Source organism: Bombina bombina, chromosome 1, assembly GCF_027579735.1.
Source record: "Bombina bombina isolate aBomBom1 chromosome 1, aBomBom1.pri, whole genome shotgun sequence".
Classification (NCBI taxonomy): domain Eukaryota; kingdom Metazoa; phylum Chordata; class Amphibia; order Anura; family Bombinatoridae; genus Bombina; species Bombina bombina.
This window is the reverse complement of record NC_069499.1, coordinates 1,323,963,738-1,323,989,524: the sequence shown is the minus strand read 5'-3', so window position 1 is coordinate 1,323,989,524 and position 25,787 is coordinate 1,323,963,738. Positions and strand designations below refer to the sequence as shown.

The window sequence follows — 25,787 nt, the reverse complement described above, 5'->3', positions numbered from 1 at the left end:
CCTATCAGCCAATCGGAATTCGAGGGACGCCATCTTGGATGACGTCATTTAAAGGAACCGTCATTCGTCGTTCAGTCGTCGGCCAGGATGGATGTTCCGCGGTGGAGGTCTTCAGGATGCTGCCGCTTCGCTCCGGATGGATGCCGCTTGGATGAAGACTTCAATCGGATGGAAGACCTCTTCTGCCCCGCTTGGATGAAGACTTCAGCCGGATCATGGACCTCTTCAGCCCCCCGCTTGGGCTTGGATCAGGACATCGGAGGAGCTCTTCTGGACGGATCGGTGTGATACCCGGTGAGGTGAAGACAAGGTAGGATGATCTTCAGGGGCTTAGTGTTAGGTTTATTTAAGGGGGGTTTGGGTTAGATTAGGGGTATGTGGGTGGTGGGTTGTAATGTTGGGGGGCTTGGGTATTGTATGTTTTTTTTTACAGGCAAAAGAGCTGTATTTCTTGGGGCATGCCCCGCAAAGGGCCCTGTTCAGGGCTGGTAAGGTAAAAGAGCTTTGAACTTTAGTAATTTAGAATAGGGTAGGGCATTTTTTTATTTTGGGGGGCTTTGTTATTTTATTAGGGGGCTTAGAGTAGGTGTAATTAGTTTAAAATTGTTGTAATATTTTTCTTATGTTTGTAAATATTTTTTTATTTTTTGTAACTTAGTTCTTTTTTATTTTTTGTACTTTAGCTAGTTTATTTAATTGTATTTATTTGTAGCAATTGTATTTAATTAATTTATTGATAGTGTAGTGTTAGGTTAATTGTAGGTAATTGTAGGTAGTTTATTTAATTAATTTATTGATAGTCTAGTGTTAGGTTTAATTGTAACTTAGGTTAGGATTTCTTTTACAGGTAAATTTGTAATTATTTTAACTATTTTAGCTATTAAATAGTTCTTAAATATTTAATAGCTATTGTACCTGGTTAAAATAAATACAAAGTTACCTGTAAAATAAATATTAATCCTAAAATAGCTATAATATAATTATAATTTATATTGTAGCTATATTAGGATTTATTTTACAGGTAAGTATTTAGCTTTAAATAGGAATAATTTATTTAATAAGAGTTAATTAATTTCGTTAGATTTAAATTATATTTAACTTAGGGGGGTGTTAGTGTTAGGGTTAGACTTAGCTTTAGGGGTTAATACATTTATTAGAGTAGCGGTGAGCTCCAGTCGGCAGATTAGGGGTTAATAATTGAAGTTAGGTGTCGGCGATGTTAGGGAGGGCAGATTAGGGGTTAATACTATTTATTATAGGGTTAATAACTTTATTATAGTAGCGCTCAGGGGTTAATAAGTGTAGGCAGATGGAGGCGACGTTGAGGGGGGCAGATTAGGGGTTAATAAATATAATATAGGGGTCGGCGGTGTTAGGGGCAGCAGATTAGGGGTACATATGGATAATGTAAGTAGCGGCGGTTTACAGAGCGGCAGATTAGGGGTTAAAAATAAAATGCAGGTGTCAGCGATAGCGGGGGAGGCAGATTAGGGGTTAATAAGTGTAAGGTTAGGGGTGTTTAGACTCGGGGTACATGTTAGGGTGTTAGGTGCAGACGTAGGAAGTGTTTCCCCATAGCAAACAATGGGGCTGCGTTAAGAGCTGAACGCGGCTTTTTTGCAGGTGTTAGGTTTTTTTTCAGCTCAAACAGCCCCATTGTTTCCTATGGGGGAATCGTGCACGAGCACGTTTTTGAGGCTGGCCGCTTGCGTAAGCAACTCTGGTATTGAGAGTTGAAGCTGCGTTAAAAATGCTCTACGCTCCTTTTTTGGAGCCTAACGCAGCCTTTATGTGGACTCTCAATACCAGAGTTATTTTTATGGTGCGGCCAGAAAAAAGCCGGCGTTAGTTTTTCGGGTCGTTACCGTCAAAACTCCAAATCTAGCCGTCAGATTCTGAAGAATTTTCCCTCATCATGTCAGAGTCTAAGATTTCAATTTCAGAAGCTACTGAAGTATCCTCATCAGACATTTGGGAAAGGTTGGCCAGCGCAGATTTAGAGGGGTCAGAAACCTTACCAGCAGAAATATGTTTAAATTTCCTCTTACACTTACCCATAGTAGGGAAAGCAGATAAAGCTGCAGACACTGCAGAAGTTATCTGCCCAGCAAATTCTCCTGGCAAATAAACACCCCCAGGAGGTTGAGAGGAACCACAGGGCACTGCATGTGAGACTATCAGAGCTTGGGACATCTGAGGAGAAAGCTGAGGCATATCCTGAACAGCATTGTCCTGAAAGACATATGGCTCAGAAGGCAGTACTTTGTCTTTAAACGTAAGGATTTTTAGATAAGCAAGTGGCACAAAATTGCACAGGGGGAACATCCTGGGCCTCCAGACAAAGCAAACATTTATCAAAGGAAATAGTTGTAATTTGGTCTGGATCCATAACCACAAAATTGATTCCCAATTTTTAAATATAAAAATAATAATGTCACCAGTCCGGGTAAATAAATCAGCCATAAGTAACTGATAACAGCAAAATAAGAAAAGACAGAGTTGTAATTTTAAAAGAATTTTTTTTTACTGACACCTCTATATCTCAGCAAGCTGAGGAGTCTTACTTCACCAGGACCTCACTAGAAACTGCAAGAAGACACTGATGCATCCGATCCGCTGTCGAAATAAACTATCAGGCTAAGGCAGCTGTTAAATAGATCCTGCTCGATCCAGCTAGTCTACACAGAGAAAGCAACGTGATCGCTTCACTGCCGATACTCACTCCGCTCGACTATGTGTAAAACGGAAGAGTGGAGCGCCACGTGATCGGACTTTGAAAAGAAACTGCGCCGCAGTAAAAGTCTGCGTTTCTGACTGAATAATAAAAAAAAAATTTAAGCACTAAATATCCTCTTATATAATATACCCTTCTTATATAATAGGGACAAAAAAACCTTGCTCCATAATAAAGCAAATACTTATAACCCTTCTGACCAGCCGCTAAGCTATTAAGTCTCTTATTAAATTTCACCAGGGAATTAACCCCTTAACGCTCACATGCCAGTGTCTGCCAAAAAAACTGTGCAAACTGTTAACCCAACCTAAGGTTTAAACTGTCCAAAGAATAAATCCAAAAGAGAAGTTAATCTCCAAAGTGCTGTCCTTCAATACCTAGAAGGCAAATGCACTTACCTGTGGATCCAGCTGCAGGGCAGGAACAGCTTCTTAGGTGTGATAGACACTCCACTCTCTATCAGGGACCTTCAGAAAAAGAAAGAACAGAACCAACCCTGGCTTTCTATAAAGGGGTAGCAATAATGTTAGAAATAAAGCAAAGACAACCTCACCGCTTTCTAACTGCTAAGAGCCATCATTACTCTTACTAAAGATATTGACATGGACACAGCATAGCCCCAATCCTTGCTTGCAGGGAAAAGTACCCATAAAAGGATTAAATATCTACAAACACCATCTTCGCACATCCTTCATTGACAAAGGCAAAGAGAATGACTTGGGATTATGGGTAAGGATAGTTACACTTAACAACTTTGCTGGGGTGCTCTTTGCCTCCTCCTGCTAACTCTGCTTTGTATGATCCATATCAGAAAACCCCATTGCTGTAGTAATTATTAGAGTTAGGTCTCCATTTATCAAAGCAATTCGGGTGTGCTTGTGCATTAAAATACATGCACACTTGACACTTCTCATTTCTGAAAATGTCAGCGCCATTAAAAATAATGGAAACATCAATACTCCATACTGTGTATTGATGTAAATACAGGCTTGATCAATTTAGCCTTTTTTTCCACCCGTAGTTAGCCTAATCCAATGAAGACATAATATTTATCTCACTTTTTTGTCTTCTGTTCGCGTCTGCAACCAGGCTCGGATGTCAGTATTTGATTCAACACTTCTGACCTTGTGAACGCCTTCATTGTGGAATCAATTGAGGATTAGTAAGGCATAAACATGTAAAAACTATCAGCAGCTAGCTCCCAGTATGTTCTGTTCAATATTTATTTTAAACAGGATGTGCTATTTCATTGTCATAAACACTATAATCATTTAGTTTAGATATGGGAGCTGTTGATATACACTTGTGAATATTTCATTTATTATTTCTGATTATCTTTTGCTGGCATGTGATGGGATACAAAAAATAACAGCAAAACTGAAAGATAAATAAATGCCTGTGCTCCCTATATAGGCTACAATCTAGTCATATGAAATAGGTTACAGCTTTTCATTTTATATCCTGCAGTCTGCATTGTGCAGTGTTTAACTGTTTCACTGCTGGGCCACACACAAAACTGACCTTAGGCTTAGAGGGAACACTGGCGTTGTACACAGTTCCTTTTTCTTTGTTATGGTTTGTATTCCAAGGCTTTTGTACTTACTGAGGCATACAGTTAATACTGCTACAAAGGTAGCACAGTAACATTGCTCTCTAATTCTAATCTATAATGAAATGTCAAAGGAAGTGCACATAATGTTTGTGCATTTGCTTGTAGAAAAGAGGTTGTCTCATTGCTATAAAACGTGTTTATTGCTTCTCTGGAAAAGATACCTTTAAAATGTAAGTGCTTCTATTAGTCCTGCCTATTGCGTGTTTACACAATGCTTAGTGTACCCAAGTATTATTGTACCTGCTGAATTCTCCCACTAGAATAGTGCTGCCCAGTATTTGTGGTGCGCAGAGCTGTGTAGATTTACATGCTGACCAGCTTGACAGATAAAAGAAATCATATGAAGGTATAATGCAATACAAGTAACCTTTTCTACAGCATACTCATTCATAAATATGTTATGTCTCAGGAACCTAATTAAAATTTATTTAAAAAAATGACGGGTTTTCCTCTAACCTGTGGGCCACATAAATGTTGTGTGTTCTTATTAGAGTTGCCACTTCGGCCATGTTTTCCTGGACACTTATGAGTTACACACGCTGCAGAATATGCAGAGACAAACATGAATTGTACTCTACAGGACCACTCATTTTTTGCTGTCAAGGATCACTATTCGTGTGCTGTCCAGGGGTACAATTCCTGCTCCCCTCTGCACACCCTGCAGAAAACATGACTGAGGTGGCAACCCTATTTCTTAGGTGGTCCACATCCACCGGTTGGACCTTAATGCTATATGTAGTGCATTGGTTGAAACAAATGAAAGCAAATCAAAGATCAGCTGTGCTGACAGTGACGGTGTACTGTAAACCTACATTTCAAAAAAGGGGCAAAATAAACCCAAAAAGAGGTTGGGGCAGTATAATCCTTTGTATTCTGTCCATTTTACATTAAAACACGAATGAGCTCAGTTAATCTTTGTGGGAAATGTAAGTTTTGAAAACAGCCTTAAAGGATATCTTTTAAGGGAATATGAAAGCTTTTTTTTTAAGAATTTAGAACAGCTGTGCATTCCAGAATTACATTTTTTTAAGTTCTCAATCCTTGAATTATATTTTTATACACAAAGGACCTACTTCAGATGCAGCCACATGTCATATATAAGGACGTTTGCCCTTCTGCTCTTGGTAGCACCCATGGGAGACAAATTCACAGTCATTTATATGTATAAGGTTATCATTCTAGCTGTTCACATATTTAGCAGCAGCATTTTCTCAAATGCAAATTATTGCAACAAAACATTTAGTTGTTTTTGATATGCATTACTGCACATTTGAAAAATGGATTTTATATCATTTCATGTTAAAAGTCTTATCGACGTATATAAACCCACTTTGGCCTTGCACAGATTTCTTCTGAAATGGAAAACCAACAACAATTTCTCGCACTAAAAGATCCAAAAATAATAAATCCTAAAAAAAAACGTATTGGAGCATAAGAACAAACAATTAGTATGTGGGCGCCGGAAATTTAGAAATCAAAGTTAGGCGGAAATCATACAGCATACGATATTTAATTATGTTCAAATCTCTTGGATCCAAAAGTTACCCCTAGAGATTAATAAAATAAAAGTCTGTATCATGCATGATATAAAAAAGTAAAATTTTCTTTAAAAATACTCAGTTTAAAAAAGTATATGATGATCATCCACGTTTAAGATACATATCCTCGGTCAATGAAAATATATAAATAGTTGAGTATCTGAATAGTTTATGATGTGCTTAAAGGGACACTGAACCCAATTTTTTTCTTTCATGATTCAGATAGAGCATGCAATTTTAAGCAACTTTCTAATTTACTCCTATTATCATTTTTTCATCGTTCTCTTGCTATCTTTATTTGAAAAAGAAGGCATCTAAGCTAAGGAGCCAAACAATATTTGGTTCAGAACGCTGGATAGCACTTGTTTATTGGTGGGTGATTTTATCCACCAATCGGCAAGAACAACCCAGGTTGTTCATCAATAATGGGCCGGCATCTAAACTTACATTCTTGCTTTTCAAATAAAGATACCCAGAGAATGAAGAAAATTTGATAATAGGAGTAAATTAGAAAGTTGCTTAAAATTGCATGCTCTATCTAAATAACAAAAGAAAAAAATTGGGTTTAGTGTCCCTTTAACCCCTTAACGACCGACGACGTACGCCATACGTCCTGAGAAAAAATACACTTAACGACCGAGGACGTATGGCGTACGTCGTCGGTCTGGAAAGCAGCTGGAAGCGATCCTGATCTCTTCCAGCTGCTTTCCGGTTATTGCAGGATGCCTCGATATTGAGGCATCCTGCAATAACCATTTTTACCCCTCTGGTGCAGAGAGAGCCACTCTGTGGCCCTCTCTGCACCGGACATTGATGGCCGCATTCGTTGGTGGGTGGGAGCTGAAGTGGGAGGCAGGTGGGCGGCCATCGATGGGTTCCAAGTCAGAGAGGGGGTGGGGCCATCGGGGGCGCGCACAGACACGCGTGCACGGGGGCGGAGGGAGGGCGCGTGCACGGGGAGGGAGCGGGTGGGAACCGCTACACTGCAGAAAATAAAAGTTTTTTAAGTGGGAGAAAGGGAGGAGGGAATGCCCCTATAAATAAAAAAAGGGATCTGGGAGGAGGTGGGGGTGGTGGTTTTGGTGGGGGGAAGCTACACTACAGAAAAAAATAAAATAAAAAAAATCTTATATATGGTAAACTGGGTACTGGCAGACAGCCAGATACCCAATATGGCTCCCAAGAAGGTAGAGGGGGAGGTTAGAGAGCTGTTTGGGGGGTGGGATCAGGGAGGTTGGGGACTAAGGGGGGACCCTACACAGCAGCATATGTAAATATGCTAAAAAAAACACAATTGAAATGCAAAGATTCCTTTTCTCTTGTTAAGTGTATCCAGTCCACGGATCATCCATTACTTATGGAATATATTCTCCTTCCCAACAGGAAGCTGCAAGAGTCCACCCACAGCAAAGCTGCTATATAGCTCCTCCCCTAACTGCCATATTCAGTCATTCTCTTGCAAGCCTCAACATAGATAGGAGGTAGTGAGAGTCTGTGGTGCTTTCTACTTAGTTTATTCTTCAATCAAAAGTTTGTTATTTTTAAATGGCACCGGAGTGTGCTGTTTATCTCAGGCAGTATTTGGAAGAAGAATCTGCCTGCGTTTTTCTATGATCTTAGCAGACGTAACTAAGATCCATTTGCTGTTCTCACACATTCTGAGGAGTGAGGTACTTCAGAGGGGGAATGGCGTGCAGGTTTTCCTGCAGATAAGGTATGTGCAGTAAAATATTTTTCTAGGAATGGAATTGACTAAGAAAATACTGCTGATACCGAAGTAATGTAAGTAAAGCCTTAAATGCAGCGATAGCGACTGGTATCAGGCTTATTAATAGAGATACATACTCTTGTAAAAAAAAATTTAAAACGTTTGCTGGCATGTTTAATCGTTTTTTAACATATGTTTGGTGATAAAACTTATTGGGGCCTAAGTTTTTTCCACATGGCTGGCTTAAATTTTGCATAGAAACAGTTAACTGAAGCTTCCCACTGTTGGCTGTGGCAGTTTGTTGTGTCTGTTTTTAAAAACGTCTATGTCATTTTTTTTTTTGATCTGTTTTTTTGCATTAAGGGGTTAATCATCCATTTGCAAGTGGGTGCAATGCTCTGTTACCTTATTACATGTACTGTAAAAATTTCGTTTGCTTTACTGCCTTTTTTTTTTTTTCACTGTTTTTCAAATTTTGACAAAATTTGTTTCTCTTAAAGGCACAGTAACGTTTTATATATTTGCTTGTTAACTTGATTTAAAGTGTTTTCCAAGCTTACTAGTCTCATTATTAGTCTGTTCTAACATGTCTGACATAGAGGAAGCTCTGTGTTCATTATGTTTTAAAACCATGGTGGAACCCCATCTTAGAATGTGTATCAGATGTACTGATTTCATGTTAAACAATAAAGATCATTTTTTGTCTTTAAAAACATTATCACCAGAGGATTCTGTCGTGGGGGTAGTTATGCCGACTAACTCTCCCCACGTGTCAGACCTTTTGACTCCCGCTTTAGGGACTCACGCTCAAATGGCGCCAAGTACATCAAGGGCACCCATAGCGTTTCTTTTACCAGGGGATTCTGTCGAGGGGAAAGTTATGCCGACTAACTCTCCCCACGTGTCAGACCCTTCGACTCCCGCTTCAGGGACTCACGCTCAAATGGCGCCAAGTACATCAAGGGCGCCCATAGCGTTTATTTTACAAGACATGGCAAAGGTGGTGAATAATATTCTGGCAGCAGTATTAGTCAGACTACCTGAAATTAAAGGAAAGCAGTTAGCTCTGGGGGTAGATACAGAGCATACAGACGCTTTAAGAACCATGTATGATACTACCTCACAATATGCTTAGTCTGTGGGTGATTTTTTTTTTTTGACTCAGGGAAGATGATTTAACCTGATTCTGATATTTCTACATTTAAAATTTATGCTTGAGAACCTCCACTTGTTGCTCAGGGAGGCTTTGGCTGCTCTGAATGAATGTGTACAATCGCAGGGCCAGAGAAATTGTGTAGACTGGATAAATAATATGCAGTGCCGGTGTGTACTGATGTTTTTCCAATAGCTAAAGAGGTTTACTAAAAATTTTTTTTTAATAAGGAATAGGATAGACCAGGTGTGCCGTTCTCTTCCCCTCCTATTTTTTAGAAGAATGTTTTCTAATAGTTACCACCACACGGGACTTCTGGCAGACAGTTCCTAAGGTGGAGAGAAGAGTTTCTACTCTAGCTAAGCGTACCACTACCTCTGACGAGGACAGTTGTGCTTTTTAGATCCAATGGATAAAAAATGTTTATTCAACAGGGTTTTATCCTGCAGCCCCTTGCATACATTGCTTCTGTCACTGCTGCTGCGGCGTTCTGGGTTGAGTCTCTTGATGAGGCTTTACAGTTAAGCGACTCCATTGGATGAATATATTTGACAAGCTTATGCTAGCCAATTGCTTTGTTTTCTGATGCCTTGTTCATTTGACTAGACTAACGGCTAAGAATTCTGTTTTTTACTATACTGGCGCGCAGAGCGCTATGGCTTATATCATGGTCAGCTGTCGTGACTTTAATAAATAAGCTACTTAACTTCCCTTCAAGGGGCAGACCCTATTCGGGCCTGGTTTGAAGGAGATTATTGCTTATATCACTGGAGGAAAAGGTCATGCCCTTCCTCAGGATAGGTCTAAATCAAGGGGAAAAAAAAAAAAAAAAAAAAAAAAAAGTCTAATTTTCGTACCTTTTAAAAACTTCAGGGCAGGTGTGGCATCCTCTTCCTCTAAGGCAAAACAAGAGGGAATTTTTGCTCAGTCCAAGGCGGTCTGGAGACAATCGGACCTGGAACAAAGATAAGCAGGCCAAGGAGCCTGCTGCTGCCTCTAAGGCAGCATGAAGGAACGGACCCCTATCCGGTAACGGATCCTATAGGGGGCAGACTTTCATTCTTTGCCCAGGCGTGGGCAAGAGATGCCCAGGATCCCTAGGCATTGGAATTTATATCCCAGAGATATCTTCTGGATTTCAAAGATTCCCCCCCAAAAAAAGGGGAGATTTCGCCTTTCACAATTATCTGCAAACCAGATAAAGAAGGAGGCATTCTTACATTGTGTACGAGATCCATCCAGTTCCAAGAGAGGAACAGGGACAGAGTTTTTACTCAAATCTGTTTGTGGTTCCCAAGGAGAGGGAACCTTCAGACCTATTTTGGATCTAAAGATCTTAAACAAATTCCTCAGAATTCCGTCATTTAAGATGGAAACTATTCGTACCATCTTAACTATGATCCAGGAGAGTCAATAGAGGACTACAATGGATTCGAAGGATGCTTATCCTCACATTGTGATGCATAAAGATCACCATCGTTTTTCAGGTTTGCCTTTCTAGACAGGCATTACCAGTTTGTAGCTCTTTCCTTTGGGATATCTACAGCCCCAAGAATCTTTATGGAGGTTCTGGGGTCGCTTTGGCGGTCCTTAGACCGCGGGGCATAGAAGTGGCCCCTTATTTAGACGACATCCTGATACAGGCGTCAAACATCCAAATTGCCCAGTCTCATACGGACGTAGTACTGGCATTTCTGAGATCACATGGGTGGAAAGTGAACAAGGAAAGAGTTCTCTATCCCCAATCTCAAGGGTTTCCCTCCTAGGGACTCTGATAGATTCTGTAGAAATGAAAATTTACCTGACGGAGTCCAGGTTGTCAAAGTTTCTAAATTTCTGCCGTGTTTTTTCATCCCATCCGCGCCCTTCGGTGGCTCAGTACATGAATGAAATCGGCTTAATGGTAGCGGCAAGGGACATAGTACCGTTTGCACGTCTACATTTCAGACCGCTGCAACTATGCATGCTCAGTCAGAGGAACGGGGGATTACACAGATTTGTCCCCCTGTTAAACCTGGACCAAGAGACCAGAGATTCTCTTCTCTGGTGACTATGTCGGGTCCATCTGTCCAAGGGTATGACCTTCCGCAGGTCAGATGGGACAATTGTTACAATAGATGCCAGCCTTTTAGGTTGGGATGCAGTCTGGAACTCCCTGAAGGCTCAGGGATAGTGGACTTAGGAGGAGACCCTCCTTCTAATAAATATTCTGGAACTGGGAGTGATATTCCATGCTCTTCAGACTTGGCCTCAGTTAGCAACTCTGAGGTACATCATACTCAGTCGGACAATATACACGACTGTGGCTTACATCAGCCATCAAGGGGGAACAGAAATTCCCTAGCGATGTTAGAAGTCTTACAATAATTCACTGGACAGAGACTCACTCTTGTCTATCAGCTATCCATATCCCAGGTGTTGAGAACTGGGAGGTGGATTTTCTAAGTCGTCAGACTTTTCTTCCGGGGGAGTGGGATTTCCTCCGGAGGTCAAGACCAAGCAGGAGAGGGCTTTGGTGTTTTTGACAGCGCCTGCGTAGCCACGCAGGACCTGGTATGCAGATCTGGTGGACATGTCATCCTTTCCATCACGGTCTCTGCTTCTGAGACAGGTCCCTCTACCTCAGGGTCTTTTCAACCATCTAAATAGAATCAATCTGAGATGGACTGCCTGGAGACTGAACGCTTGATGTTATCAAAGCAGTCATTGATACCTTAATACAGACATGAAAGCCTGTCTCTAGGAAAATTGAACATAGATATGGTGTAAATATCTGATTGTTATGAATCCAAGGGTTACTCATGGAGTAAAGTCTGGATTCCCAGGATATTATCTTTTCTCCAAGATGTTTTTGAGAAAAGGGTTGTCAGCTAATTCCTTAAAAGGGGAAAGATTTTTACTCTGTCTATTTTTTTGCACAAGCGTCTGGCAGGTATTCTAGACGTTCAGGCATTTGGTCAGGCTTTGGTTAGATTCAAGCCTGTGTTTAAAACTGTTGCTCCGCCATGGAGCTTAAACCTGATTCTTAAGGTTCTTCAAGAAGTTCCGTTTGAACCTTTTTTGTTCCATAGATATCAATCTTTATCTTGGAAAGTTCCTTTTGGGTAGCTAATTCCTCGACTCGTAGAGTCTCCAAGTTATCTGTGTAACAATGTGATTCTCCTTATCTGGTCCTTCGTACGGATAAGGTAGTCCTGCGTACCAACCTGGGTTTTTTCCTAAGGTGGTATCTAACAAGTACATCACTCAAGAGATAGTTGTTCCATGCTTGTATCCTAATCCTTCCTCAAAGAAGGAACGTCTATTACACAATATTGGACGTGGTTTGTGCTTTAAAGTTTTACTTACAAGCTACTACAGTTTTCATCAAACGTTCACCTTGTTTGTTGTCTATTCTGGACAGAGGAGAGGTCAAAAGACTTCAGCAGCCTCTCTGTCTTTTTGGTTAAAAAGCATAATTCATTTAGCTTATGAGACTGCTGGAAGGGATTACAGCTCATTCTACTAGAGCTGTGGTTTTCACTTGGGCCTTTTTTAAATGTGGCTTCTGTTGAACAGATTTACAAGACGGAGTCTTGGTCTGCGCTTCATACTTTTCAAATTTAACAAATTTGATACCTTGCTTCTTCGGAGGCTATTTTTGGGAGAAAGGGTTTTTTACAGGCAGTGGTAACTTCCGTTTAAGTACCTGCCTTGTCCCTCCCATCATCCGTGTACTTTAGCTTTGGTATTGGTATTCCATAAGTAATGGATGATCCGTGGACTGGATACACTTAACAAGAGAAAACATAATTTATGCTTACCTGATAAATTTATTTCTCTTGTAGTGTATCCAGTCCACGGCCCGCCCTGTCACTTTAAGGCAGGTAATTTTTTCATTTGAACTACAGTCACCACTGCACCCTATGGTTTTTCCTTTCTCTGCATGTTTTCGGTCGAATGACTGAATATGGCAGTTAGGGGAGGAGCTATATAGCAGCTTTGCTGTGGGTGGACTCTTGCATCTTCCTATTGGGAAGGAGAATATATTCCATAAGTAATGGATGATCCGTGGACTGGATACACTACAAGAGAAATAAATTTATCAGGTAAGCATAAATTATGTTTTATTTTAGTACTGGCAGACTTTCTGCCAGTACTTAAGATGGCGGGGACAATAGTGGGGTGGGGGAGGGAAGGGAGCTGTTTGGGAGGGATCAGGGGGTGTGATGTGTCAGGTGGGAGGCTGATCTCTACACTAAAGCTAAAATTAACCCTGCAAGCTCCCTACAAGCTCCCTAATTAACCCCTTCACTGCTAGCCATAATACACGTGTGATGCACAGCGGCATTTAGCGGCCTTCTAATTACCAAAAAACAACGCCAAAGCCATATATGTCTGCTATTTCTGAACAAAGGGGATCCCAGAGAAGCATTTGCAACCTTGTGTGCCATAATTGCACAAACTGTTTGTAAATAATTTCAGTGAGAAACCTAAAGTTTGTGAAAAAGTTGACTATTATATTTTATTTGATCGCATTTGGCGGTGAAATGGTGGCATGAAATATACCAAAATGGGCCTAGATCCATACTTTGTCTACTACACTACACTAAAGCTAAAATTACCCCAAAACGCTCTCTACATGCTCCCTGATTAACCCCTTCACTGCTGGGCATAATACACGTGTAGTGCGCAGTGGCATTTAGCAGCCTTCTAATTACCAAAAAGCAACGCCAAAGCCATATATGTCTGCTATTTCTGAACAAAGGGGATCCCAGAGAAAAAAATACAACCATTTGTGCCATAATTGCACAAGCTGTTTGTAAATAATTTCAGTGAGAAACCTAAAGTTTGTGAAAACGTGAACAATTTTTTGTATTTGATCGCATTTGGAGGTGAAATGGTGGCATGAAATATACCAAAATGGGCCTAGATCAATACTTTGGGATGTCTTCTAAAAAAAAAAATATATACATGTCGAGGGATATTCAGATATCAGTGATCCAATGTAACTATTTTGAAAAAAAGAGGTTTGGAAATAGCAAAGTGCTACTTGAATTTATTGCCCTATAATAGCAAAAAAAGCAAAGCACATGTAAACATTGGGTATTTCTAAACTCAGGACAAAATTTAGAAACTATTTAGCATGGGTGTTTTTTGGTGGTTGTAGATGTGCAACAGATTTTGGGGGTCAAAGTAAGAAAAAGTGTGGGTTTTTTTTCCATTTTTTCCCTCATATTTTATAAAAAATTTTTATAGTAAATTATAAGATATGATGAAAATAATGGTATCTTGAGAAAGTCCATTTAATGGCGAAAACAACGGTATATAATATGTGTGGGTACAGTAAATGAGTAAGAGGAAAATTACAGCTAAACACAAACACAGCAAAAATGTAAAAATAGCCTTAGTCCCAAACGGACAGAAAATGGAAAAGTGCTGCGGTCATTAAGGGGTTAACAATACCCTTCAAGTCTCAACATCATGTGGCTCCCTTATGGTTCCTGGCAAGATGCAATCCTTACCGCTATGGTCCTCTAGCTTGCGGTCTCCTTCCACTCTGTTATCGTTATACCCCACCGTCTGGGGGTACAGAGTCCTGCACGAGACCATGGAGTCTTCTGATTCTGATAAAGGGAACTTTTATTATTCAGATAGAACATGCAGTTTTAAGGCACTTTCCAATTTACTTCCACTATTACATCTTTTTATATGCACGCTTTCTGGGGAACAAGATCCTACTGAGCATGTGCACAAGCTCACAGGGTATACGTATACTAGTTTGTGATTGGGTCATGTCTGTCACATAATACAGGGGGGTGGAAAATGTAACAAAAAATAGATTTGCTAGAAAAAAAATCTGCTGCTTATTTGAAATTCAGAATAGGTTTTATTGCATTGTCTTTTTATTACGCACTTGTTAATTATGCAATTCTACTGTACTTGGTGGTCCTTTAATGAACAACTTTAACATATGAGCCCTTGAGCTAGTGTGCATGGTTATGAAACAACATTACATAGAGATAACGCTGGTCCATGGAGAAATAGGAATGATTTGGAGTCTCCACATGATCCAAACAATTGTAATACCTATTTTTCTTTGTCTCCATCTGGATCAGCATAATCAAAATGCAATAATAACTGAAAAGAAAAAAAGATATAACATTTCTACACTTAAAGGGACAGTAAACTCAGAACTAACTTCCATGATTCAAATAGAACATACAATTTTAAACAACTTTCTAAATTACTTCTTTTATCAAGGGGGCAGCAATGTCCTACTTGCAGCTAGTTGGTGCTTGGTAACCTCTTGTCAGTGGATGACTTGATATGTTCAGCTATCTCCCAGTTACTGCTCCTAAGCCTACCCACAACTTTACAACAAAGGATACCAACAGAACAAAGCAAATCTGATAACAGAAGTGAACTGGAAAGTAGTTTAAAATTGCAATCTCTGCCTGAATGATTTAATTTTACTGTCCGTTTAAAGTGATGGTAAACTCCGGGTAGTTAGAATAGTATAATCACACTCTGTATACTTTCTATGTTATACATTCTATAAAATAATGAAATTCTACTTACTTTATAGAAAAATTAAGTTTTTATTTTTATGCCATGCAGCTAATTCACTCCCCCACCCCCCAGATTGTAATAACAAAGCACAGGAGTGACTTGTATTGCACCCCCCCCCTCCCGGCTCTACGTGTCCCCCCCTCCCGGCTCTACGTGTCTAATGTGATCCCACATTGCGCATGTGCAAGGCGTTCAGTGACATCTGCCAAGTAAACGTGTCGAAATTCATTGTTTACTTGGTGTTCAGCGCCTTAAGAGCTCCTGATTGGCCAAGCGCGTAGGAAGAAGCAGACGTTCATGTGCATGCGTTGAACGTCTAGATACAATGTTCTATCGAAAACTCCAAGACATCGAAAATTCCAAGATGATGTCACTTCCGGTGAATCCATACATCCGATTGGTTGTGCATCCTGTCCCTCACGGAAACACAGGCCAATCAGATAGGACTGTAATCGCCTATCTTTACTATCTATTTTGCCTCCGCCAGGGTAAACCTCATTCCCCAAGGTTTACTTGAGGTGGATGCCAGAGGATCAGCTGCCCGCCCCCAGACAGAGCCAAATACAAATAGTGAAAATGGAAGAGTCACCGGAAGTGACGTCATCTTGGAGTTTTCGACAGAACAACGGCTCTCATAGAAGTCGGCAATATCATCTGATTGGATGCACAAGTTAAATTGCCCCAATAAAAAGTATGCAACCGTGGGGGCGGGGATGGGGGCGGTCGGTGGGAGCTCGCAAATCCAGAAGACATATAAGATGAAAATGGCAAATATACATTATAAGGTAAAAATAATATGCAAAGTTACTGGGGCAAATAGATTCAGTTGAAATGAGGTTAGAAGATGGAGTTTACATCACTTTAAGGAGATGTTATAGCTTTTTATTATTGTTTGGTTTTAGATTGGTTGCACATTTAAATTTGTCATTTATTCAACCTCCCCCTTGTTTTCTGCAGATTTGTTTCTCACTACTTTGTCGGATACCAAGGAAATTCAGTTTGAAACATGGAGAAATGAGGTGAGTTTAATGTAGGGCTTGTTAGCTTGCATATATCCCTTTTGTATTTATAGTATGTATCACTGCATTCATGATTCCGATGGAACCTTTCCAATGTACTGCTATTGTCAGATTGACTTTATTCTCTCTTGGTATTCTTTGTTGAGACTTTGATTGTTTCCATGACAGCATACCTAAGTAGGTTCAGGAGCAGGCACATGTATTGGGCAATGTTTGGCAGCAGTGTCTGTAGCAATCTTTGTAACAATATTTTACATACATTATTCAAGACACATGCATGCTCCTGAACGTACCTCAGTATGCTCTCCTGGAAATGAGCTAAGCGTTTAACAAAGAGAATGAGGTCATTTAAAAGGGGCATAAATATGTAAAAAGAAAACATTTTATTATTGCACTATTGCAAAGGGCTAATGATGAAGGTAAGGTTGGCTGCAGAACACCCAACTGACAAAATCTAGTAGTCAATGACGAGACGCATACGAGCGTAGCCACCAATCAGCAATTGTGTAGGCTGCACATGGAAATTGCATGCTCTATCTGAATCATGAATGATTAATTTGGACTTAGTGTTAGTTATATAAGAAAACTTGAAAGTTTTTTCTTAAAAATAATATTAAACCCAAACATTTTCTTTCATGATTCAGATAGAGCGTACATATATAAACAACTTTCCAGTTTACTTCTATTATCAATTTTGCTCATTCTCTTGGAATCCTTTTCTGAAGAAGCAGCAATTCACTACTGGGAACTAGCTGAACACTGCTTTTCAAAAAAGGATACCAAGTGAACAAAGCAAATTAGATAAAAGAAGTATATTGGAAAGTTGTTTAAATTTGTGTTCTCTGTCTGAATTGATAAAAAAAATGTGGGTTTCGCATCCTTTTAATCTCATGCGCTAGCATAACACTTGATTTTAGACTTCTACGCCCCTTTAAGCATTTAAGGATGGGTTACTTTACATGTCAAATACAAAAGTTTTGTAACATTGGCAAAAAGTATATAGGACATATTAGTAAGAGTAGGTGAGTTAATCTGGTCCATATCTGGAATTGCTCCTAGAGAGGTTTGTATGAAGAGCAGAATGGTTACCATGAAGGATGTTGTACGGTATGTGCTAAAACATGCAGTGCTGAACTTAAAACTGAACTCTCTATATATATACTGTATTTTAGTATGAGGTGTGAAAACATGCACTACCAGAAGGGTATAGGATAGGGTGTCCAGGTTTTGAAAATTAAAAATAAATATTTAAATTAAAAAAAATTAAGAAATAGGATCATTCTAACAACATATTGCAGCATGTAATGTTAACTCCTTAACAACATGTCATTAAGGGTTTTTTTAGGCCAGTAATCACTCCAGGAGGTGTTCAGTTAGTATAAAATACAGTGAAATACAGTGAATTGCTGCTTCTTCAGAAAAGGATTCCAAGAGAATGAGCAAAATTGATAATAGAAGTAAACTGGAAAGTTGTTTATATATGTACGCTCTATCTGAATTTTTTTTTACAGAAAGGGTGGTGGATTCATGGAATGAACTTCCATTTGTAAACACAAAGACTGTAAAGGAATTTAAAAATGCCTGGGACATGCATAAGGCTATCCTAAGGAAAAAGTAACATGTAATATGGGTAGACTTGATGGGCCTTTTTGGTTCTTATCTACCGTCAAATTCTTTGTGTCTATGTTTCTAGTACATTGTTTTGCTACTACATCCAATTAGGGACAGCTATGTAGCATGTTTAGCCATAAAAAGTCAGCAGGGTGCTTTTCAAGTTCTAAGAATGAGAAATTTGAGAGCTACATTTTCAGGGGCAAAATATATAAAGAAAATATTACACTTAATTTACTGTTCCTTTAACTCCAAAACTACTAAATGAAAATGTAATAAATGTAATCTTGAACTGAACCTTACTGTCAGACAATCTTAATATTTCTTCATACATAAGAATAAGCATTTCAGGGTAATGTTTGCTCTGACTGAAGCTTTTTTTAAATGGAACTGCAGGGTCTGAACCCTGGTACTATTTACAATTATGCCAAACAGCTTTCAGGAATCAGCATCTCTTGAACTATTTAAATATAATCCTTAAAAGGGACATTAAACACTAAATAAATGCTAGATAGAATGATGCATTCAAAGAAAAGTTTACTCTGAGAATAACTTGTAGATGTTTTTTTTAAAGTTTCATTAGCTGTTTAAATATTGACAAAATAAATGTAAACTTTTAGTAAGGACAAAAATAAATAATGAAAGTATATTGCAGAGTTTTTTTATATATACAATTTATCATTTTATATTACCATCTTAAAGTGTTTAATGTCCCTTTAATTATATATAATTATATTGAATGTTATATAATTAGATTGAAAAGGAGGCCAATTTTCTACAGCTACACATTTGACCTTACTTGACTACCATTTGACTACTAGCCAGCTATGAAGCTGCAAGGTTTGCACCTTGCACTTTTTTCTTGCAACGGCACATTTAGTTCTCTTATTAGATAGCACTCCTCCCCATCACCTATCGAACCCAGGTTTGCAAGGAACCGCAATTCATATGTCAGACTAAAATGTGAGGTCAAGTGACTTAGACCCTGCTTCAACTCAGCTCATATCTGGATGCATTGAAACACTCGCCCCAGTCCTCACAAAAATAGTGCAGTGTTCACTAAAAACAGGAGACTTCCCAGATCCTCTAAAAGAAGCTGTGGTAAAACCACTCCTAAAGAAACTAATTACAGACCAGTATCCAACCTCGCATTTCTGGGAAAAGTAATTGAAAAAGTAGTGGCAACTCAACTGGAAGCCCATCTATCACGCCTAAACATATTCGATCCTTTCCAGTCAGGCTTCAGATGCCGCCACAGCACTGAAACAGCGCTAGTCCGAGTGCTAAATTATCTCCTCATGGCAAGAGACAAAGGTGATTACTCAATTCTAATCCTCCTGGATCTCTCAGCTGCATTTGACACCATTGACCATAGGATTCTAATAGAGAGCTTGCAGTACATCTGTGGTCTAGGAGGCACAGTCCTTAACTGGTTTAAATCTTTCCTCGCTGGTAGATCACAGAGAGTAATATCAGGATCAAGCTCATCAGCACCAACAGAATTGGCCTGCGGATTTCCACAAGGATCTATCCTGTCTCCCATGCTATTCGCAATTTACTTACTACCACTGAGGGACATCATTAACCGACATGGCCTAAGGTATCATTGTTACGCTGATGACACACAACTCTACTTCTGCTTTGCTCCAGATACTACAGACCCAGCATGCCGCATAAACAATTGCTTAACAGACCTCATAGAATGGATGAATGCTAGCTGTCTCAAAGTGAACCCGGACAAAACAGAGTTACTCTTGGTGAGGGGACCCCGGGCATCAAAAATATCCCACGGTCACCCAACTGGCCTGGAGCTTGAGGGTTCTAAACTCGTTAGTTCAGCAAAGGTACGAAACCTCGGAGTGCTGATTGACGCTGGACTATCTTTTAAACAGCAGATTTCCTCCGTAATAAAATCTGCCTACTTTCATCTGAAAAACATAGCCAGGATACAACACTTAATTCCACCGGATGATATGCCACCATTAATCCATGCATTTGTATCCTCTAGGCTAGATTACTGCAATGCACTTTACTTGGGCCTCTCAAAAAAAGAACTCCAGCGCCTTCAGACAGTACAAAACGCAGCAGCCAGACTATTGACCAATCATACTTGCTCCTGCCACATAACACCTGTTCTCCACTCCCTGCATTGGCTTCCAATTAAATGGCGAACATATTTTAAAATTGGCCTTCTGACCTTCAAAGCCTTAAACAACCAAGGCCCACAGTGCCTGAAAGAGCTCCTGACACCCTACATCCCATCCTGTTCTCTTAGGTCAGGTCAGCCAACACATCCCTCCTCTCAGTGGCAAGAATAAGGACAAACTCAGGCTCCAGAGCATTCGGCCACGCTGCCCCTACTTTCTGGAACTCTTTACCGTACGCAATCAGAGAGACATCGTCCTTACAGACTTTTAAAAAAAAGCTAAAGACCCACCTCTTCCATCAGGCATTCAGTCCGCTTATCTGACCTTCAGAAACTCCTAACTTTTATGTCTTATGTTGGTATATTTGTAAAGTGCTTTAAATCTCACAGGTAGAAAAGAGCTATATAAATCGCAAATTATTATTATTATTATATATTATTATATATATGTGCAATACAGTTATGGTACAGTACATGCCAAGAATCAGGCACTGCAACCACAAAAGTTTTTTTTATTATTATTTATTTATTTTTAAAAATTAGACTTTTCATGTCACTTTTTTTCTGGGAAAGATGGGACCAGGTTAGGTGGAAAAAGAAAACTTAATGGCCTCTGTAACAGACATAGCAGCACATGTCAAATAAAAGGGGATTTGATGCATGGCAGAACTCTCTGTGCTTAACCCCCTTGGAGGCAAGGAGTGTAAAAACTACATACTCTGTCTTAATGGTTCAAAGCATGTCATTTTTATACTACAATTTCCATTTAAAGCTGTTTAACTTTGTATTGAAACAATAAGTGAATTAGGTCCAGATGATGTAAAGCTCTTCACATCTATGATATGATCTAAAAAAAAACTCCATCTCTCATAAGATTTTAGAAATGTAAAGTTTTACTATACTTCTCTAAGGGGCATTCCCTGCATTTCTGTATGTGAAGGAGAGACAAGCCAAGTCCAATATAGCACTGCATGGCATGTTACATTTACACTTTCTATTTTAAATTACTTTAGACTTCAGATTTGGTCATTTAATTTATATCACATTTAAGCTTGCACTTTATATTTTGTATTTTAATGCAGTTAGATTCTGTATACAGCAGTGTATGTAGGATTGTAATTTTACAAATTCTGATGCTTTGAAAGTTTCTGTGTAACTTTAAAGCGACATGAAACCTAAAATTCCTCTTTCAGAATTTCAAGCGTGCGATTTTAAACAACTTTCCAATTTAATTCTACCATCAAATTGTCTTTGTTCTCTTTGTATCTTTTGTTGAAAAGCAGGGCTATAAATTCAGGCGTGTGCATGTGTCTGGAGCACTATGTGGCAGTTGTTTTGCAAGAATGTTATCCATTGGCAAGAGCACTATTTCATGCCATGTAGTGCTCTAGACACCTAGTAGGTATATCTTCAACAAAGATTACCATTGGAACCTAGAAAAATTGATAATAGAAGTAAATTGGAAACTTTTTTTAAAGTTGCATGCTCTGTCTGAATCACAAAATAAGATTTTCGGATTTCATATCCCTTTAACATTTAGGATCATACTTTGTATATTTCTGTGTATCTTTAACAAATTACATTGCACTTTGTATTTTTAATATAAGAAAGGAGCCTGACAGTTTCAGAAAGTGGGAGGGACAGGGAAGTTTTCATTGTGTGTCTAAATCTCACAACTCTCATGATATTCTCCAAGCATTTTACACCAGCAGATCTCCTAGATTTATCTGTCAGCTGTAAAAATTCAAATTGCACTTATTTAACTGTCAAAAAAGTAATGGGTACTAAGCTAGAAGCAAGTCAATTTGTAGTGAAACCGTTCAGTTTAATTTGTATTTGCTGCAATCTGAGACTTTTTATATCATTGCCAGGTACTCCCCTAATTACTTCACTCTCCCCGGTGAAGTTATCTATCCCAGAGAGGTCTATTACTATTTATGGGAATTCTTCACTATAATTTCTCTTCATACTGGAGCACTTTTGATCATTTGGCCCTTAGGGTGTGATTATCTAAAGATCTTTGGGCTGGAGAGATTATTTAAGAATGCTCGCCAGTATTTCTATTTCCCTGTTGAAATTATCTAAAGTCACTTTTTACTCTGAATTTTTTTTTATTATTAAAGTGCATCAAAAATCGGAACAAAATTGTTCAACAAAAATCGTCCTTTATCAACAATATAAAATTTGTATGTAAATTACACAAGAATAAATCATATTAAAAATGCACAGCATAAATTGTAATTTTAGTACACCGATTGTGCAAAAAACACATAGAAATTTGTACTTAGGACTATAAAATACAAAGTGTAATTTTTGTTTTATCGTAAAATGAGCTGAATTGTATGCAATTGTCTCTTAAATCCCAGTTTAATTATCTAAACATTTCCGCTTTACGGATCTCGCTGTTTTTTCTCGCAAACCAAAACCTGGTGAGATTGTTACAAAATACGCAGAAAGCAGGGAAATGTGATTCATTTTTTATGCAGGATTTTAGTTTTAAAGTGTTCCTCCTGCTCACTGCTAACTTCGCCCTACACAGCAAAGTTTCAGTTTCTAGCGAGCTCCATTACTTTCTGTTGGAGACATCTCGCCACTCGCAGGGACGACTCCTTTTTTAAGATAATTCCACCAGGGTAGCCCCTGCGGGGGTCAGTGTAAAAAACCACATCAGAACCGCCAACTTTTAGATCATTAGCCCCTTAGTGTTTATGTACAACTGATACTTGAGTTTAAAGAAATACATTTACAAAAAAAATCCTATAAGATAAAACTATCCTTAGCAGGTTAAGGTAAAATCTACACTAAAACACATTTATCCAAAGCAACAAACAAACAAGATATTGGTGCATCTTATCCTATTAATATGTACTAGAAAATAACAAAAACAATAATAATAATCTGTATTACTATTTGGATAAGTTGGTGGAACAGGCACTGACAAAAGTAGCAGTGGCTAATGATTCTTCAGTTTATTTTTCACACATGTCTGCCAATTAAACCAATCAGTCTGCCCTAATGTGCATGTTAACAGGAATCCCGTTGTGCTGTCAGCTGTTGTAAGGAGTTACTGTCATTTAATTTGTCAGCATGATGGTATATGAAGAAAAAAAGCTATTCCAGAGGACTAAATCTTCATTGTAGCCTACAGGCCCTGTGTATTTTATACCGTTGCTGTATCTGCTATGTCTGCTAAAGGAATAACTGCTAGTTGCAGCCCTTTTCCCTATGGAGAACACACTTGATTGCATTAAGAATAATCAGAGCTTTAAAGAGAGATAAATATCAAGATGTATAGAGCTTGTTATCTTGATTGCAAATCAAGCAGTCTAAGCTGTGAGTGTAGCATCACCTATAAGAGCTGCATGGGTTGGAAGTAAAATGTATAAATTTACACACGTATGCCTTTGGATTTCAGTAATGGGGTCGTTAGGAAGTGGGTGCGCTAGGGGGTGTAAGCCTCTCTCTAGGAACCTTCTCAAAAAGTTCCAATAAGATATGAGGTAGAAGTATTGTGTGTGAGAGGGTGCTGGTTAGCTTAAACACCAATGTCACAATTGTTGTTATATTGTTTATGAGACCTTATATCGTATACTTCTAGCTATTAAAAAAACTCTATTTGAGAGAGATCAAAATATCACATTCTAATAACACTGTATTGATAATACATATATTTATTAAGCACTACATGTGAGTGCTATTCTATGCACATAAAAAACATAACTTCCACATAGAATAAAACTCAGAGACGTCTCCCTTTAGCATATACAAATTGCATGCAGTTTAAATTTTGTGTAACCACCTTGTTCGAAATTAGTTAAAAAGGTAAATATGTCCTTTATTGCTTCTTACCGTTATTGTTTTTATGCAAATGGGATCCTAAAAAGGACACATTAAACTTTTAAACTAATTTTGGAACAAGGTGGTTACACAAAATTTAAGCTGCATGCAATTTGTATATGCTAAAGGGAGACGTCCCTGAGTTTTATTCTATGTGGAAGTTTAGCACTTGCATGTAGTGCTTATTAAAGAGAGAGAGAGAGAGAGAGAGAACGAGAACAAACCTCACTCCTGTATCCCGGACTGAGGTCCCGGGTGCACCAAACGTATATGCACAGTAAACAGTTAAAAAAGAGCACTCCACAGAACTTTTAAATATAAAGCACACTTTATACTATGTAAACGTTTTCGGACGCACTGTCCGTCCTCAGACTATAACACACTTATTAGTCTGAGGACGGACAGTGCGTCCGAAAACGTTTACGCAGTGAAGTGTGCTTTATATTTAAAAGTCCTGTGGAGTGCTCTTTTTTTTCCCCTGCTTACTATATATATATATATATATATATATATATATATATATATATATATATAAATTATCAATGCTGTGTTATTAGATTGGGATATTTTGATCTCTCTCTAATAGACTTTTTTAATAGTCAGAAGTATACTATATAAGGTTTCTCATATAGAATATTTTGATCTCTCTCAAATAGAGATTTTTAATAGTCAGAAGTATACGATATAAGGTCTCTTATAAACAATATAACCACAATTGTGTCATTGGTGTTTAAGATAACCAGCTCCCTCTCACACACAATATTAGGATTTCAGTAAGCAATGGATGAATCTTACACTTTGCCTTTCTCTTGTTAAGTGTGTTCAGTCCACGGGTCATCCATTACTTATGGGATATATTCTCCTTCCCAACAGGAAGTTGCAAGAGGATCACCCAAGCAGAGCTGCTATATAGCTCCACCCCTCACATGTCATATCCAGTCATTCTCTTGCAACCCTCAACAAAGAAGGAGGTCGCGAGAGGAGTTGGAGTTTTTACTTAATTATTCTTCAATCAAAAGTTTGTTATTTTAAATGGCACCGGAGTGTGCTGTTTCTCTTGTTAAGTGTAGTCAGTCCACGGGTCATCCATTACTTATCGAATATATCTCTTCCTAACAGGAAGCTGCAAGAGGATCACCCAAGCAGAGCTGCTATATAGCTCCTCCCCTCACATGTCATATTCAGTCATTCTCTTGCAGCCTTACTAAAGATAGGTCTCTGTGAGAGGTCTGTGGTGTTTTTTAACTTCGTTTATTTCTTCAATCAAAAGTTTATTTTAAATGGCACCGGAGTGTGCTGTTTGTTCTCAGGCAGCATTAGAAGAAGAATCTGCCTGGTTTTTTTTTATGGTCTTAGCAGACGTAACTAAGATCCACTGGCTGTTTCTCATCTGAGGAGTGAGGTAACTTCAGAAAAGGGGAATAGCATGCAGGGCCCCCCTGCAAATGAGGTATGTGCAGTAATTTATTTTCTGAGGAATGGAATTGACTGAGAAAATACTGCTGATACCATTGTAAAGTAAGTTCAGCCTTAAATGCAGTGATAGCGACTGGTATTAGGCTGATGAGTGTGTGTACACTGAATGTATTTTTCTAAGGAATGGAATTGACTCTGAAAATACTGTTAATACTGAAATAATGTATGAGCCTTAACTGCAGTAAAAGCGACTGGTAGCAGGCTTATTAATAACACTTCATAACTTTTAAAATGTATGTTTAAAACGTTTACTGGCATGTTAATCGTTTTTTGTGAGGTACTTGGTGATAAAACTTATTGGGGCATGATTTTTACCACATGGCCATCTTTGTTTTCTGCATAAAAACAGTTATCTGAGCTTCCCCACTGTTCTAATATGAGTGGGAGGGGCCTATTTTAGC

General features: G+C 38.7%; 1 protein-coding gene across 1 annotated transcript in view; it reads left to right on the top strand.

The window, feature by feature from the left end:
- Positions 1–25,787, top strand: part of ITFG1 (integrin alpha FG-GAP repeat containing 1) — a 923,141-nt gene that overhangs the window by 349,405 nt on the left and 547,949 nt on the right. Inside the window, exon 8 of the mRNA XM_053719386.1 lies at positions 16,255–16,316. Coding sequence (XP_053575361.1) covers positions 16,255–16,316 — 62 coding nt within the window. The remainder of the gene's footprint in view (positions 1–16,254; positions 16,317–25,787) is intronic.